Source organism: Podarcis gaigeae, assembly GCF_964106915.1.
Source record: "Podarcis gaigeae genome assembly, chromosome: 6".
Taxonomy (NCBI): domain Eukaryota; kingdom Metazoa; phylum Chordata; class Lepidosauria; order Squamata; family Lacertidae; genus Podarcis; species Podarcis gaigeae.
In genome coordinates this window covers 79799346-79815928 of record NC_139682.1, presented here as the reverse complement: position 1 = coordinate 79815928, position 16583 = coordinate 79799346, and the positions used below count along the sequence as shown (strand labels likewise).

General features: G+C 39.5%; 1 protein-coding gene across 3 annotated transcripts in view; it reads left to right on the top strand.

The window, feature by feature from the left end:
- Nucleotides 1-16583, top strand: part of CAMSAP2 (calmodulin regulated spectrin associated protein family member 2) — a 184858-nt gene that overhangs the window by 146342 nt on the left and 21933 nt on the right. For 2 of the 3 annotated variants that reach the window (XM_083745307.1, XM_083745306.1), the window contains 4 exons: nt 2326-2487; nt 2821-2904; nt 8726-8867; nt 10401-10540. In XM_083745307.1, the coding sequence (XP_083601433.1) occupies nt 2326-2487; nt 2821-2904; nt 8726-8867; nt 10401-10540 (528 nt within the window). Of the gene's footprint in view, nt 1-2325; nt 2488-2820; nt 2905-7927; nt 7961-8725; nt 8868-10400; nt 10541-16583 lie in introns of all 3 variants that reach the window. The other variant, XM_083745305.1, reaches the window with a different exon arrangement.

Sequence of the window (16583 nt, the reverse complement as noted above, 5' to 3'; positions counted from 1 at the left end):
ACTTGATCTTAGCCAAAAGGACAAGAAGCTAAAGCTCCTCTGTTGGCTAGCAAGGCCAATCTTACACCTTAATAACTGTTGATATATACTATTGTTGTGCTGTGTATTTTGGATCTATGGATCGTAATAAAGCGGTGTGTGTAATATGTGCAGTCGTACCTTGTTTTTTAACAGCTTAGTTATTGAATGTTTTGGCTCTCAGACACTGCAAACCTGGAAGTGACTGTTCTGGTTTGTGAACTATTTTTGGAAGCTGAACGTCCGACGAGGCTTCCACGGCTTCCAATTGGCTGCAGGAGGTTCCTGCTGCCAATCGGAAGCCGCGCTTTGGTTTCCGAACATTTTGGAAGTCGAACGGACTTCTGTTCAACTTCCAAGGTACAACTGTACTTGCATTCTTCTACACTTCTTGAGGAATGTCCCCCCCTCTGTTATTTGACATATTAATATCTGTAGGAATGTTGTTTTAGATAAAGAGAAATAGAAACAGAAATGTAATTTCAGATACCTGAATTTTAAGTAGCTTGTAAAGAATGCTGTAGTTGCAAAAAAATGTTACAAAAAGATATTTAAATATCAGACATAATCTGCTCTGAAATTATATGAACAACCATTCAAAAAATAATTTTATGGTGGTAATGCTCGGTTAAAATATCTAGTTAATGGTAACTTGCAGATCATAGTATAAGTCCTATATAGTTGAATTTGGATTGCCTTGACTCAAATGAGTATTGTCTTGTTTTGAAATAAAGCCTTCAGAGCTAGTTTGTTAACACCTTTTAATGTAAGTGTACCTTTACCATGTGTACTGCAGAGAAGACCTGGCAAACCATTACCGTATTTGTACTGTGACAAAGATTGTGTGAATGAATGTTTGAACAAGATTCTTCTCTGCAAAGCGATTTAATTCCCAAATAGCATGCGGCAAACAGAGGAAGCATTAGCTATGGTGCTTGAGAATAATTGTACTTCAAGACTCAATAAGCTTCTTACCATGCAGACCTAAATCTCCAGCATGGCTGAAGCTTCTGGAATTCGCACAAAGTAAGCAGTAATTACAGGAGATTTTGGAGATTATTTGGCAGATCAAGTCAAGCCTAACTACAAACGATCCAATTGCAGCTTTGTGTTTGTTTCTTTAAAAACAAAAAAACCTTTTGCATTAAATATTAAAAAGTGGAAACCTGCAATAATTCATGGTGGGAGGAAAGGTTGAAGAGAGGGTTGCATCCCATCCTTTTGCTCTTACTTAGTCAATCCACAGGTCTCCAAAGAAGCTGTGTGTACACAAGATTGTACAAATCGAATATCTAAATCAGAGTGGGTGAGTCTGAGGCCCTCCAGATGTTGTGGACCCCCCCAACTCCAGCATTGCCAGAGGTCGGGGAGCATGGAAGTTGTGAACAACTGAAGTGTCTCAGGTTCCATGTCCCTCTTCTAAACGGGCCAAGAAATCCACAGTCCTGTTGGACTGGCATGGCGGAGACATAATGATGTCTTTGTGAATTGGTCTCAGGAAGCAGGTTGCACAGGGACAGAGGCATGCTTAGGGTTCCTTGTGCCCTTGGCAAGGAGCTGCATCACCCACCCACCCAAATCACTTTACTGCCGTAGCCACATTAGAAATTACTACATTTTACGCAATCCATGTACTTGAAGCCAGGTTGAGGCAAGAAGCAAGGGTAAAAAACCCCTAGGTAGGCCTCTGCATGGGGACCTGCTTGCAACACCACATTTGTTTGGGCCCAGGAAACCCTAGGGCTACTGGAATAGATGCAATGGCAGTTGCGCCTGCTAGTTCTGTGGATAAAACATCTCTGCAGGAGAAGCTCATGTGTGGATAGGAACTGTCTCAAAGTCACACAGTGAGGTTTGTGGTTGAGTGGCCCAGTCTGGTCTGGCTCAGTCCTAACCCAGCACTCTTAACTGCTACATCATTTAAAGGATGTAATACTTAAAAGAGTTGTTCAGATGACTGTTGAGAACTTAGGGTGCTTAAAGTGCTATTTTAATTCTCAGTACCAATCGGTACCAATGTTCCTAAAGAGCCTCTTCCATAGGTAGCCGCTGGAAAGAGTTTCATATTGGCACTCTTTGCTAAATTATTTGAGGGAGATCTTACGGTCTTTTATCTTTGTGCTTTTAGATGTGCTTCCAGTTGATTAAAATATATTTTAAGACCATTCACCTTGCAAAAAATAATACTTTTTTGTCTTAAGCGAATGACATCCTTCGGATACAAACCTGCTTAAGAAAAAAAAAAGCAGTGGTTTAATTTTTGTAGACAAGTAGTCTCAAAATACCTGTGATAACATCTCTTTGCAGAGTGCTCATTTGGCAATGATTGACACCCTTATGATGGCATATACGGTCGAAATGATCAGTGTTGAGAAGGTGATTGCGTGTGTGCAGCAGTATTCTTCCTTCTTCCAAGCTACGGATCTGCCCTATGACATAGAAGATGCTGTCATGTTTTGGATAAATAAGGTAAGACATACTACAAATACACTCTTCATATAACATAGGATATTTGTTTTCCTAAGATGATTATGTGGGGGGTTATTGTTATTGTTTGTTATTATGGTATGTATTTTGTGTTTTTATATTGTAAACTGCCCTGTGATCTTCAGATGAAGGGCGGTATAAATAATAATAATAATAAATCAAACTGTACTATCTTGAAAATATTTGATTCATTACATAATGAAATTATATCAATATGTCTTTTTTAAACACAAAGAGTATTACCGTAAATTGTTTGTCCTTTTCATCTCAGGAAGAGTGCAAAATTCATTGAAGGCCTTCTTTTTGTCATTTTAGGTAAACGAACACCTAAAAGACATCATGGAGCAGGAGCAAAAACTAAAAGAACATCATAGTGTGGAAACTCCAGGAGGTCAAAAGGTATGTCTAAGAAATGCCCTAGCATAACAAGCATCCCAGTACAGCTGCAACCAACTTTCATTTTTGAAATATATTTCCCAACAGCTGTAAAATTACTTTTTGAATAGAGACTTAAACATCAGAGTTTCATTTAGACTTGTTTTGCTTACCTGGCTCTGTTTTGGTGATGTCAGGGGAAATTCTGGGAGAAACTGAGCAGAAATTTTGCATTTGGTACAAAGGAACCACAAAACACTGTTACTGAAATCAATATAGGGGTAGGCAAAAAAAACAACACATTTGCTCTGTGTGTGCTATGGATTCAGTTCAAAATGTTGCCCTAGTGAGAGCAGAATGTAGCATATTGAGAGTGGCCACCCTCTGCACAGCCCAGCCTTTCAGCCCAGTCCTAAAACCTAATGTAATTAGGCCTTTGTGATAGTGTGCTAATGAGAACAGAGGCTGTCCTCTGTGAACAGGAGTCATATATGCCCTTCAGGAAATATTGGTGGGGCTGATCCTCTGTTTGGGCTTAGTGTTTTCTGTGGCATCCTCCCATAGAGAACTTTCATTTTTAAATTACTCTGATCAACCACTTATTCAATGGGACATTTTCTTCCAATACAAATAGCTTCAACGGAACAACTTCCATCATGACCATGGCAGAGGAGGAAAGTGTTAAACTGTCCTTCCCCACCTGTTGCAATATCAGTTTTCCAACTCCACCCCTCAACAGCTGCTATTTGCATTATTTATTTGCATTAAAAATGTTTACATTTAATTCAAAGGTGCATTTAAAATTCCATCTGAAGTAAGCTCTTTCTTAGAAAGACTATTTCACATTAAAGTTGTTAGCTTCTAAGGTGCTAGAGGAGTTTGTATATTTACACAAAATAGATGAAGTGATACGTTTATTATTAAAGATTGTCCTGAATCTTGCCATTCCTGTTTTTCTTAGATTATTACTCTTGGACAAGTTCTCTTTCAAACTAGTGAAAGAAATGAAATGAGTTGTTGTAGGAATAGGGAAGCTAAAGGGAATTGCATGCAATCAGAGCCCATCAGCTGTACCCGTTTGGGTTCTTTAGCTGCCCCTATTAATTAAAATGGCTTTTATACGAAATATAAAAGAGTGTGGTGACTTCTCTTTCCACAGAGAATTGTAACTTCAAGTGTTTGTGTTTTTTTAACTCAAGTATTTAAATGATGCTAAACTCTTTCACCAGCGCTAAATTACCAAGTAATCTAAAGAGTTTATAAATTTTCCCTTATTGCACTTGGGGTGCATCACAGCTTACACAGCAGATATGATAGTGGCTTGTTACACCAGCATTTCTCATAGTACTTCGGGATGAGAGAGTCATTCATAGCACCTGGGTGCTTGATTGAGTCAGGGGTTGCCTAGCACATATGTGGATGCTTAATGAGTTGTGCATGATGAGTTACACTTTGTGGCAAACACTGGCATCACCCATGGACTCCCATGTCAGTCCTTTGATTCTTCATATTTGCAGTCTTTAAATGTGGTCTTCTCTTGGGATCCAAGGATTCCTCCATGTCAAGAGGATGTGTGCTGCCCTTCCTTGCTCTCTCCTACACTGTGTCACTCACAGCTGTGCAGCCATCACATTAGGTTTCTGCACCAGTTTTCCTAAAGTTGCTGACATAGGCATATAATTGCAGCTGTCACTTCTGATGACATTGGTCTCCCTTTTTCTGCCCTGTCCTCCCCCTGTCCCCAGTTTGTTTTCATTGTGTAGGGGGAGCTAAATTATTTGCTTCACTGGAGACTGTAATTAACTGACTCAAAACTGGGTCAGGTTAAGAAACACTAGTGTGTTAAGTCACACCAGTTCATAGATTTATACCTCCCCGTCCCCCACATACACTGTGATACTGTGATTGGAGGACCTTGTCGTGGCTTTAACCTTCACTTGGGATTTGTAATTTTTCACCCCTCTCTGCCCAAATTGGAAAGAACTGCAGAGCTGATTTCTGCAGTTGTTGGAGGCAGGAATTCCAGCCAGCACAGCCAGTGGTTGGGGACTTGTGGAAGTTGTGCTTCCTCCCCCTTTATCTTTCATATAATGGAACATTCATATTTTTAAAGTTGGAAGCCTGGTTAAGCTATTGGTTTGGTTGTTGCCGGGGAAGCGGGTGGCGCTGTTGGTAAAACCTCAGTGCCTAGATGGGGTGAGCTCCTGTCGTTCAGTCCCAGCTCCTGCCCACCTAGCAGTTCGAAAGCACTCTTAAGTGCAAGTAGATAAATAGGTACCGCTTCATAGCGGGAAGGTAATGGCGTTTCCGTGTGCTGTGCTGGTGCTGGCTCGCCAGCTGCAGCTTCGTCACACTGGCCACGTGACCCGGAAGTGTCTTCGGACGGCGCCGGCTCATGGCCTCTAGAGCGAGATGAGCACGCAACCCTAGAGTCGGACACGACTGGCCCGTACGGGCAGGGGTACCTTTTACCTTGGTTGTTGCCATTAGCTACTGAAGTGATGGTTTCTGCTAATGCTACTCTTATTCATGCAGAAAGCTGCACTAATTTGTCTGCAAGGTTATCAGTTTCAAGCAACTTCATTACAGCAATGTAATCCCAGGATAATATCAAGTTTATTATAATAATAGTTTTGTCATCTTAAAATCAATTTCACAGTGGTGTTGTATTAAATGAGCTTAAAAATGACAAAGTGGGAGATGGAGCCAAGTTAAATCTTGTGTAAATTTGGTTTATAATAATGTCCGTTTAGTTCATTTGGAATCATCCTACCCGTAGGGGAAAGGTCACGTGCAGTTATTTTAGCAGTCCAGTCAAGTAAAATACACTTAAAATTTATTTTCTAACATATAATAAGTAGGTCATATTTGACAGGAAGTCTTCCTAAAGATAAAAGGGAGACAGATAGGTAGATCTCCTTCGGTAGGGATAGCTACAGCAAAGAGTGCTATCACCAAGAATGTCCAGTTTAGGTGGCATCTTGCCACATTTCAGATGGTGAGGAGGGCACTCAAAGCCATGATGGGGCAGGGCACAGCATGGAGGAGGTATTTCTTCAAATATTATAGCCAAGACTTTGCAGAGCTTAAAGCTCAAAGCCACCACTTCGAATTGGGTTAGAAACTTAACATTAACCAAAACTGCACATTTCCGATTAGCCTCTTACGGTCTATTGGCACCAATTAAGAGCTCAACTACTGAGCTCAACTACTGTACTGTTGCCCAGACACACTCTTCCAAAGCACCACATGCAGAATATATTGCAATAGTCCATGGTAGGCAACTCCTTATCTCAGAAGGGCCACAACTGTTGCACCACACAAAGATGGAACTAGGCACCCTTGCCCATAGATGCTACTTGAGCATCAAGCAGCTGAGCTGCAGCGAAAAGTGAGGAGACACAGCAGCGTCCTCTACTTGCCTTATTCTACATCTAGGCAGTTGTACAGATTGGGCTCAGAGGGAGTGGGGAAGGGAATAGGCAGCCATGGTGAGGAGGATGTGGACCTCCTCAGGGAATGGGATTGTCTTGCCCAAGTGCCCTGCAAAACCTGTATCTGGCATAGTGCAAATATTTGTTGCTCAGAAACGTGTGAATAGAGTGTGTGTGTGTGTGTGTGTGTGTGTGTGTGTGTGTGTGTAAATCTTGCAGTGACACCTTTTGCATGAACATTTACAGAAATTGTACATTTCAGTTTATGTATCAAAAAAGGCCTCTAGCTAAAAATATCAAAGCCAATTCCAATTATCTTCTGCAGAAACACAATATGGAATCTTCAGCTAAATGTACTTTTAAAAGCAAAACACACACAGTTTGCTGTTATTTGGGGAGTGGGGGACTGGCATTCATCACCAGCACAATCTTTTGATCCAATAAACTTCAACATCACTTATGCCAGTTGTGGGGAACCTTCAGCCCTCCACACATTGCTGAACAACACCTTCCACCAGCCTGCACAAACATGTCCAATGACCTGGGATTATAGGAGTTGTATTTCAGCCATATCTGGTGGTCCAAAGGTTCCCACACCTGGTTCCCACACATACTTCACTCATCCATGCAGCCAGATTTCTCTTGACACCTGTTTTTCTCTCAGAAACTGCCTCCGTAGAACCCTCATGCTTCTCTTTTTAAGAGCGAAAAGAAGTTTAAAAATATTTGTCTAAAGGGTTACTTTAAGAAAGCAGATAGTCTGAACGCATAAGAAGAATTCCTCAGTTAAGAATCTTTTGTGCCATTTCCCTAAATTGCTTTTCAAAAGACATGGGAGTCTCAGAGCAGCAAATTCTGGAATTAAAATACTCAGAAAATTTCACACACTTCCACACATACTGTTCATACATTTTTCTGGATCATGGCCTTCTTATTATAGATTTACTATTCTCACCAATTAACACCTACCTCATATTACTGCTGCTTATGTGTTTTCTCCATGACTTGTATTGTTGTCCAGAATGCTTTTTATTATGTGTTTTTGTCACTACGAACATAGTCCAGGGCAAAACTATGTTCTTTTTTTTAAAAAGTTTTAAATCTTACACTTTAATCATGTTACCAAGTGGCATTGGATATTTTAACATAGCAGTTTCTGACCACAGTAAATAGGCACATTTAGGAATACTGCTATGTAATCCTTTGGTTCATGTGTTGCTGCTGCTTTGATAATCCGATGTCATGAATTCTAATACTGAATTAATTACCTAGGTAGAAAAATGGATTAGATGTAACAGTGCTACTTTTATTATGGATAAAAGGCACCATTTTATGGATTTCTTTTTTCCACTAAGTGATAATTGTTCTGCTAAAACATGCTGAAAAGTACAAAAACCAAGTCATTATTTTCGCAGGAGTCCTTTTATTAACCACTTTTACAATTAATGAAAGCACTGGGAGTGTTCACACTGCAATTATGGATCATTCCTTTTGTGCAAAAATTAGAATGTTTGAAGAGAATGTCTTGAAGGAATTGAATTGTAAACTCTGATCAAAATGTTCATCTTTCCTTTGCTCTTTGCTTTCCCTTTTTCCTGCTGCTTCATCTGAAGTCTCCTTCCAAATGGTTTTGGAAACTGGTTCCTGTAAGTTTGCTCAACTGCTTCACTTTGATACAACAGTTTAATTTTGTATGAGTGGCTCTGCCCGTGTCATGCTGGTCCAGTCGTTCATTGCTCTCGCGCCTCTTTTACCAGTTTGGTAGATTTCTGTCCAGAGGTGCAGCAGAGGTAGATTATATGGGAACACTCTTATGCTGTGCATCATGATTTGTACGTGTTTGCATCTGTTAACGTAAAATAACTGCAATGTGGAAATCAAAGGGTTTTGTTTGGTGTTTGTGTTTTTTAGCCCAGGTTTTACATGACTGTAATAATAGGTTTGTTCATATGCAAACTCATTTCTCTTTTATGTTTTGTGAATGACTTCCCTTTTCTAAGACCTCTGTAAAGACTATAGTTGTTAGTTAACACAGTTCTATTGAAACAGCTATGTACAGATTTGGGTTTCAGATGAGTAGGATTTGTGCCTTATCTTTGTCGTCCTATGTTTCCCATTGCATTATTCTACTGAAGCTGGACATTTCTTTTCTAAGTACTATGTGAACTGTTCCATATTGATTGAAATGCCATATGTGTGCAACTGGCAGTGCTCTGAATGGAATTGGCATTGGTTTTTCCTTTAAAATAAATCTATATTTTGCTTATAAATGCTAAATCTATATAAAATAATATAACTATGTCTGGTTTGGAACTACCCCCTTTTTTTGCTAATTGGTTAAAGCATCTGCAGTACAGTCTGTTTTCACATGTTTCTGGGCATGACTATTTTATTTCATTTTTGCATGACAGGCTCGTTACAGGAAGGAACAAACCCTACTTAAGCAGCTGCCCTGTATCCCATTGGTGGAAAATCTGCTGAAGGATGGCACAGATGGCTGTGCTTTAGCTGCCCTGATCCACTTTTACTGCCCAGACATAGTCAGATTGGAGGGTAAGAATATTTCTTCTTAATGATACCTATGCTTGTTAACTGTATTATGGTTTTGCAGTCTAGCCTGTGAACTTTTTGGAAGCATATAAGCACCCAAAATAATGTTATGTGTTTATTTAAACCAGCATGGGTATCTATTCATCAAATACATGCAGTGTGTTACACTCTTGGGTTGAAATAATAACCACATTAGTAACAGCCCAGTTAGTGATTTTATAGTTGCTCATCCCAGTTAATCCTAGATAACCATTAAAAGAAAGGAAAATAAAATGGTGTTATAAATGTGTTTTCATAAACAACTCACCTGTTGACTGATTACACAGTGTGTGGAATCAAGAGCACAAATTGCAAGGTCTTCTATACATTATGGAATATACAGGCAATTTCCCATTTACGCAGACTCTGTGTGCAACTGTGCACAGGTGCAGTGCCGGGACCCTGGAAGTGGATTCTGGAAATGAGGAGTGTCTGGAGAGTCCTCTTGGCTCATGAGGAGACCCTTCCCAGAACCTGAAGAGGACATTCTCTTCAGGCTCTGGGGAGGATCTCTTAATGAGCTAGAGGCGCAGTGAGCCTTTGTTGAGGCCTCCTGCCTAACAGCTGACATGCGGGGTGGAGCAGCAGCAGCTGCCGCTTCCCCAGCCATCAGCTATGTGAGGCACACTGGCCCTTCAGCTCGCACAGCCAACAGGCAGGAAAGGTGAGCCAAAAAGCTCTTGGTTCAAATCTAATTAATTCTGTGAGAGTGTACATAAAGAACCCTGAACACTTTGGAAAAGTACTGTATTATATGCTAATTTTAATATTTATCATTAGTATTGAACCAGAATCCAGGTGTCTTTAGTAGTACCTGCCCTTTGTATCTAAAGGCTTACTCCAAATGTTTGTGTGAGCAAACAGCTTTTAAGTTCAATATTTATCACTTTTACCTAGGGATGGGGAACCTGTAGTTGTCCGTATGTTTTTGGACTACAGTCCCCATCATCACAATTGGTCATGCTGGCTGGGGCTGATAGGAGTTGGAGTATATACATAACTAAAGTCCAAATGTCCTCCCTCTCTGCTCAGGAGAATGTGAATGAGCCACTTCACCTATTGAGCAGTTTCAGTTTGTAAATTTAGTACTTCCCATGATGTCAGAATTGATTGACTGTGGCTAATGTCTATGCTCCAAACTTGATTTGAAAGCCATAGTTTGAAATTGGTTTCTATTTCCAAATTTGATGGGTAAACACCAGTGTGAAGATACTAAGATGAAATATGAAGAAATGCTAAGTATTTGTACGGTGCAACTGTTCTGCGCACACGCGCACACACACAATCACTGGTCTAATAAAACCTGTATAATTCAGAAATGCATTAGCAGCAAACATAAATCTATTTGAAATGAACTGCAGTTTCCATTTTGTTCTGAACACACTTAAGAACAAATGGGTAATCTTATTTTGCCATGAGCAAAAGAGATGGGGGTAGTGGTGGATGTTGGGTCAGTTTTCATAAAATGCCTAAATCATATTTTTCTTTGTTTTATAGATATATGTTTTAAAGAAACCATGTCACTGGCTGACAGCTTGTATAACCTGCAACTGATACAGGAATTTTGTCAGGAGTACTTGAACCGATGTTGCCATTTTACACTTGAGGATATGCTCTATGCTGCTTCTTCAGTGAAGGTAAAAAAGAATCCTGTGGTGTCTTTGAGTAATTCTCCACAGGAAGCCATGAGCAGACATTATATATATAAAGCTAGGCACCAAATGGCTCCTTAAACCAAGGTTGCAGTTGCCAAAACAGAATGTCTAGTTGCCGTTTTTGGGCAAGACGACTCAAAGTCTTCTTTTCTTATGGACTGACTGTGATTGATTATCAGTTTTTAAAAATCTAGCTAATTCAGGTGAATCTAGCTAATACAGCCTTGAGCAGGAGTGAGGGAAATTGACTGACTCACTTGATCTACAACCCCCAGAATGATGTGTGGATCGGACATGGATCTATTGGGAATCTACACTCCTATTGGATAATAATAATAATAATAATAATAATAATAATAATAATAATAATAATAATTTATTATTTGTACCCTGCCCATCTGACTGGGTTTCCCCAGCCACTCTGGGCAGCTTCCAGCAAAGATGAAAGATACACTAAAATGTCACATATTAAAAACTTCCCTGAACAGGGCTGCCTTCAGATGTCTTCTGAATGTCAGGTAGATGTTTATCGCTTTGACATCTGATTCCACTGTGAGGTGATTAACTGTGGTTAGCATGCAGCCAGGCTTAGGAGCAGGGTGTACACATGATTCCCCACATCTCTTCTCAGTGTCTTCTCCCTCTTTTGGTATTCATGGATCCAAAGCAGATATTTCTGTGCACGACAACTGTTTCAGAGTGACTTTTCAGAAAGTATGGATAGAACTTGATTACCCAAAGAGCTAATGTTTTTTGTTTGTAATTTCCTTCAGTAACACATTTTAATTTTTATTGTTAAGTAACATATTTGGGTATCCACTCCATTAATGATAGTAACCTCTTTCAGTAAGGCCACAATCATATCATTGAACTCGAGGGGCTTTCTTCTGAGTAGACATATATAGGATTGCTCTGTAGATCTGTTTACACAGAGAAGTAACGGCTTTCCTCATCTGATTGAAACTTAGCCACTGTTTTCAGTAGAGTCAGGATTTTGTAGTATATCTAAATCCTCCATAAACTAAACTAAACCACATTGAAATCACTGGAAAATACCTTTTAGTTCTGTTTGTTCCAGTTGACTTGTTTTGCCATAGTAGCTTGCAACAGTAGATTAGATTTGATGTAAAAGGGCTTGCTGTTGCAGTGGATTTTACTAGCTTATTGCATTAACATTATGATATAAATGTGACTAGATTTTGCTAAATGTACTTTGATACATTAATTTGAGAGCTTCCCCACCCCCTCAAAGAAATGTTATGGATAGTTCTTGGAACTGAGTTTCAATTATGTTTTTTCAACCTTTTCAGAACAAATATGTACTTGGATGTAAACATTAAGCAGAAAGAGTTGCCAGGTTTTCTTCCCAAGCTCTTAGCTGGTGCTTTGAGTTCTGTTAAGGATGTGTAAAATTGAGCTGCTCTGTAAACAGAATAAAATCAATCATAGATGGCTTTACCGATTTCCTGGAATATCTCTTGGATGCAGTTGAATGTCTTAGTTACCTCAGTTTCAGGCTGCAATCCTATTCATGCTTGGGAATAAGTCCAATTGAATTCAATGGGGCATACCTCTTTGTAGAAAGCCGTAGGATTTCACTATAAGATTTCATATTAAAATACTGTAGTGCTTCAAAGTTAATGCAGCACCATAATAATAACAATTTAAAAATCATTCTGGCCTACAGTCATGGCCAGTGGAACATTAAAACATTTTAAGCACTTCATTTTTGGAGTGTAGGCCTAAAAATAATTTGATGGGCAAAAGAAAAAAATAACCTCTGATTGTTCTGATTTAATTGAATTTCTGAGGAGAATGCATATAAGGACGCAACCTGCTTTCATAGCTTGATATATATTGATTTCGCTCTCTTCCTTACTCTGCTCACCCAGACTGCTTCGATCCACTGTTGCTATTCTCGTGTTGTTTTCTTTTACTACTCCTCTAAGGAATGTACCACTTCTTGTTAGCGGGGAACTGGCTTACATCAAATCTGCAGTATGTGCAGATTGCAGTGCGTACAATTTCTGCCTTTAGCAGTTAGGCTTGGTGCAGAGAGCATCCAACAGCACCCAGGATAATTTATGTCCATGGATTATAAACTGCATTTGCTTGTATGTAGTTTATTCCACTTTTTCAAATAGCAAACATAACTGCTTAATTACTTATTAAACTCACAATTCACTGCCTCAATCATTTTAATGAGTAATTTTCTAAAAATCTGCGTGTGGACTGAAAGATTTGTAACAATAGGACAACTTGATTTGTCCCTGATGATCTGCTTTGTGCAGAACCAGGACTTGAAATGCTTATTTGCCAAGGCTTGAATATGAGTGCAATTCAGCAAAACCACCCTGATAACATTAGCAGTGGTTCCGTGCCCGCATGCCGTCCTCCCAGGTTTGCCTAGGATTGGAATGAGATATAGTAAAGTTCTGGTTACATGCCAAGCCTGGTCTCAAAGAAATGATCTACGCTCCAAACAGTTTGTTTCCAAGGTGAGATTTTGAGAGCAGAGCCTGGGCCCTAAGAACGAACCAGTGAGCATCTAATCATTTTGTGGAGTTTTACAGAGAGGGTAGATTCCTTTAATGCTAGGGATGTTAAATAGCATTAGGAATCCTTGGGATACATTTGTACGTCAGGGGAGCTTTTGACAGCTTGTGCTCCATCAAACCAGTTGTGGTCCACCAGTGATCTGAGAAACCTCTCATTTCCCACCTTGTTAGACTGGAACTGGAAAATGCAGACTGAAAAATCAGAATACAGCTCATGCCTGTGATTTGCATACCTGGTAGATTGCAGGTTATTTGATTCATTCTTAAAGAGGCATGCATGTGGTGTTTTTATGCATTAAAGTTATTTTTTTTCTCCTGATCTCTGCAGTTTTCCATTATGCACTGTGAAGTAGGTCATGTTTAGCCACTGAGAGTTAATTGCTTTCAAAGGGAATCAGCAAAAGGAGGAAGAAACTGGATCATTTTCCAACTGCTTCTTTGTAACACATGTCCTACTTTAGACAGTTGTAGGAGTTTTCTTTTAAATTCTCTGCTGGCCAAAGAAGCATGCATGTTACTGAGCCCTGCATAATAGTCTGAATTCCTGTATCTGCTATGCATGAACTTCTTATGAAACATTAATGTTCAAAGAGCTCCAGTCTGAACCCACTTTTCTTGAAAGTCGGTCAGCCGGATTTTAGATGCATCAGGTACAATAATGCATGCTTCACTGACCGAAAGCCAAGGCAGTCCGCTGGTATATTTCTTAAAAGATGATTTATCTGTTTTAAAAAGTAGCTGCTGCTACAACTGTTTCCTCACTAGGGCTTGTGTCGATGAAACATTATTTGTCCTTTCTAAAATCTATAGATTTACTGCGGACTAATCAAGCTTGTTTGGTTGGCAGAGGGATGAAATTACACATAGTATACAGTATGCTTTCTGTGTTGCTTTTGGAAGACATACCTTTTGTGAAAGCCCTAATTCCCATTTGTAAGATATGAAAATACATCATTGATACCTCAGGACCTGCATCTGTGTCTGAAAGTGTACATATAGCAAAGGAACCCAGAAACATTTCTTAGGCTTGTGTGTGTTCTTCCAGGGTTAGATATTGTGGGTGGAATTCAACTAGACAGTTGCATGAAAACAGCAACTCTTTCGCTTGTGCAGCTGGTCTTCCCCCCTCTCCACCTTCTTACATGCACCCTATGCTGTCCCCAAATCTGCTTTAGAGTGTTGAGAGAAACCCTAGAACAGATTTAGGGGGGGTAAGGGGCAGAAGAGTACGAGAACGTTCTGTTGTGCAAGGAGAAATCATTGTGACAGCAGAATGATTTCTTTAGCACTTCATTGAATTCCACCCTGTCTTTTACTTGTGTTTTATGGAGCCATAGAGGTGTCCACAAGAAAAGAATTGAAGTAGTTTGGATTCATATCCACTATCTCAAACATAACTATTATAAATCCACTATTACCTTTCTACTGAGCTTCATATACATATGCCTCTTTAACACCTGTCACTTTCAGTACATGAGAACATGGCCAGATCTAAGGGGAGTGAATTTACCTGCTTTCCATTCATTCTGAAAAATATCAAAGGCTATTGGATTATAACAATTAACATTTCCATAATAATATTTAGAATTTATATGTATTGTACTATGAAATTTAAATGCTTTACATGCATTATGCTAATTCTGAAAACAGCCCTGTAAGAATTATTCATTTAATCAATTTATATACTGCTTAACTACAACCATCCCTTAAGTGATGTACAAAAATACAATAAAGAAAGTCAGTTAGAAATATAAAATCAAAATTCAGTTAAAATGCCTGCAGGAATATATATATTTTTTAAAAAGTCTACAGTAGGTAGCAGGTGTTCCGTAGGGATGGGGATGGTCTGACTTCAAATGGAAGAGATTTCCATAAAAGTATCTCTCTTGTATGGTTGTGAGAGAAGAGTGATGTGAATAAAACCTCATAGAGAATTCATGGCAGAAGCAAGGGATTCATTCAGTCTCTTAGCTGCTAATTTATTGTTACTCCACTGCTCAAAGACTTTCAGAGTGTTTTACATCATCATCATCATCATTTTAAAAAAGAAACTAGCAAGCAACGAACAGTCTTGACATAACAACAAAGTAAAAAGCCTAGGCAGATAAAGATTTTCACCAGGCTTTGGAAAACCTTCAGACTGTGCCATGTGAGCTTTCCTGGAAAAATTGTTCTGTAACCGATGTGTCTAAGTAGAAAAGAACACATCCTGAGTCCTGTTTGGGTGATACCATAGGACTCACCCAATGACATATTCATGGAACAGCCTCCACTTGCTGGCCCTATTGTCCACATGAGTTTGTTGGAAAAGGGCAGGAACCCAGGTTCTAAGCTATTTAGAGACTTTAAAGATAAGAATCAGCACTTTGGATTGTGCTTGGAAACAGATTGGTAGTCTGTGTAACTGATTCAAAACTAGCGTGGTCCATTTCCCACCAGTCCTGTTTGGTCATCTCACTACTCTCTACTTTGTACCAACGCATAAAACAGTGTCGTGGGACGGATTATCCCTGTCAAGGTTACAACAGGTACATTATGCCATGTAAACCTTTTGGGCATCCAACACTAAGGGGTAACCTGGAAAACCGCAATTTGCAGACCTGTTCCTTTCGGGGGAGTGCAACACCTTTCAGAAATGGTTGACTTGACACTTCACAGGTCAGACAAGCCACTCGCCAGCAGAACCTGTATCTTGTTTCTGTTGAGCTTCAGTTACAGGCACTAGTTTTAACACATCCATGGCCTCATCTGAATATGAGAAATGAAACCCTTCAATTTGCGAGATAGGGGACAAGGCAGGGCCTTGAAGTGCACCATAGCATAAAAACCATGGGGCAAAGCCACAGTCCTCCAGCACCTCCTTCTGGAAGCAGCCACCTAAATAGGAACATAAGACTCCTTTACAATAAGCAATCCAGAAGGCTGGAGTGTGCTGCACTACCAAACGTTTAACAAAGGATGAGAACTCCTTTGGAAGCTCTCACTAATGTAGTTGAATAAAGGGATTGTTCCTTTAGTGCACTGTGACCTCATCTTTTGTGACATTTAAGTCAATGGCTAGCCTATAGAGAATAATAAAGGTTGGAATATGCTTGCAAAGTAAAACTGGAAATCTCAACCTTGCCCTCTAGTGTTAAATAAATTACTGAGCGTTTTGAAATGTTGTCAAATACTGTATGGTGTATAGAGAGATAATAGGTGGCTCAGTAGATGTCATAGGCAGGATCTGAACAAGATTTAAAACTTGTTTAAAGCCTTAAATACTTACTTACTTACTTACTTACTTACTTACTTATTTATTTGGTCCCCCTGCGGCACATTCCATGGGGCTAGTGCAAACCCTTTAAGTTTGCCTGAGCAGCACTTTGGAGCCTGACCTGTATATTGCATGAAATACTTGGTTCAGTATAATGTGTTTTTTTTTAATCCAATAAAAAAATGTTGAAGTGCTATCTCCCACCTCTTTT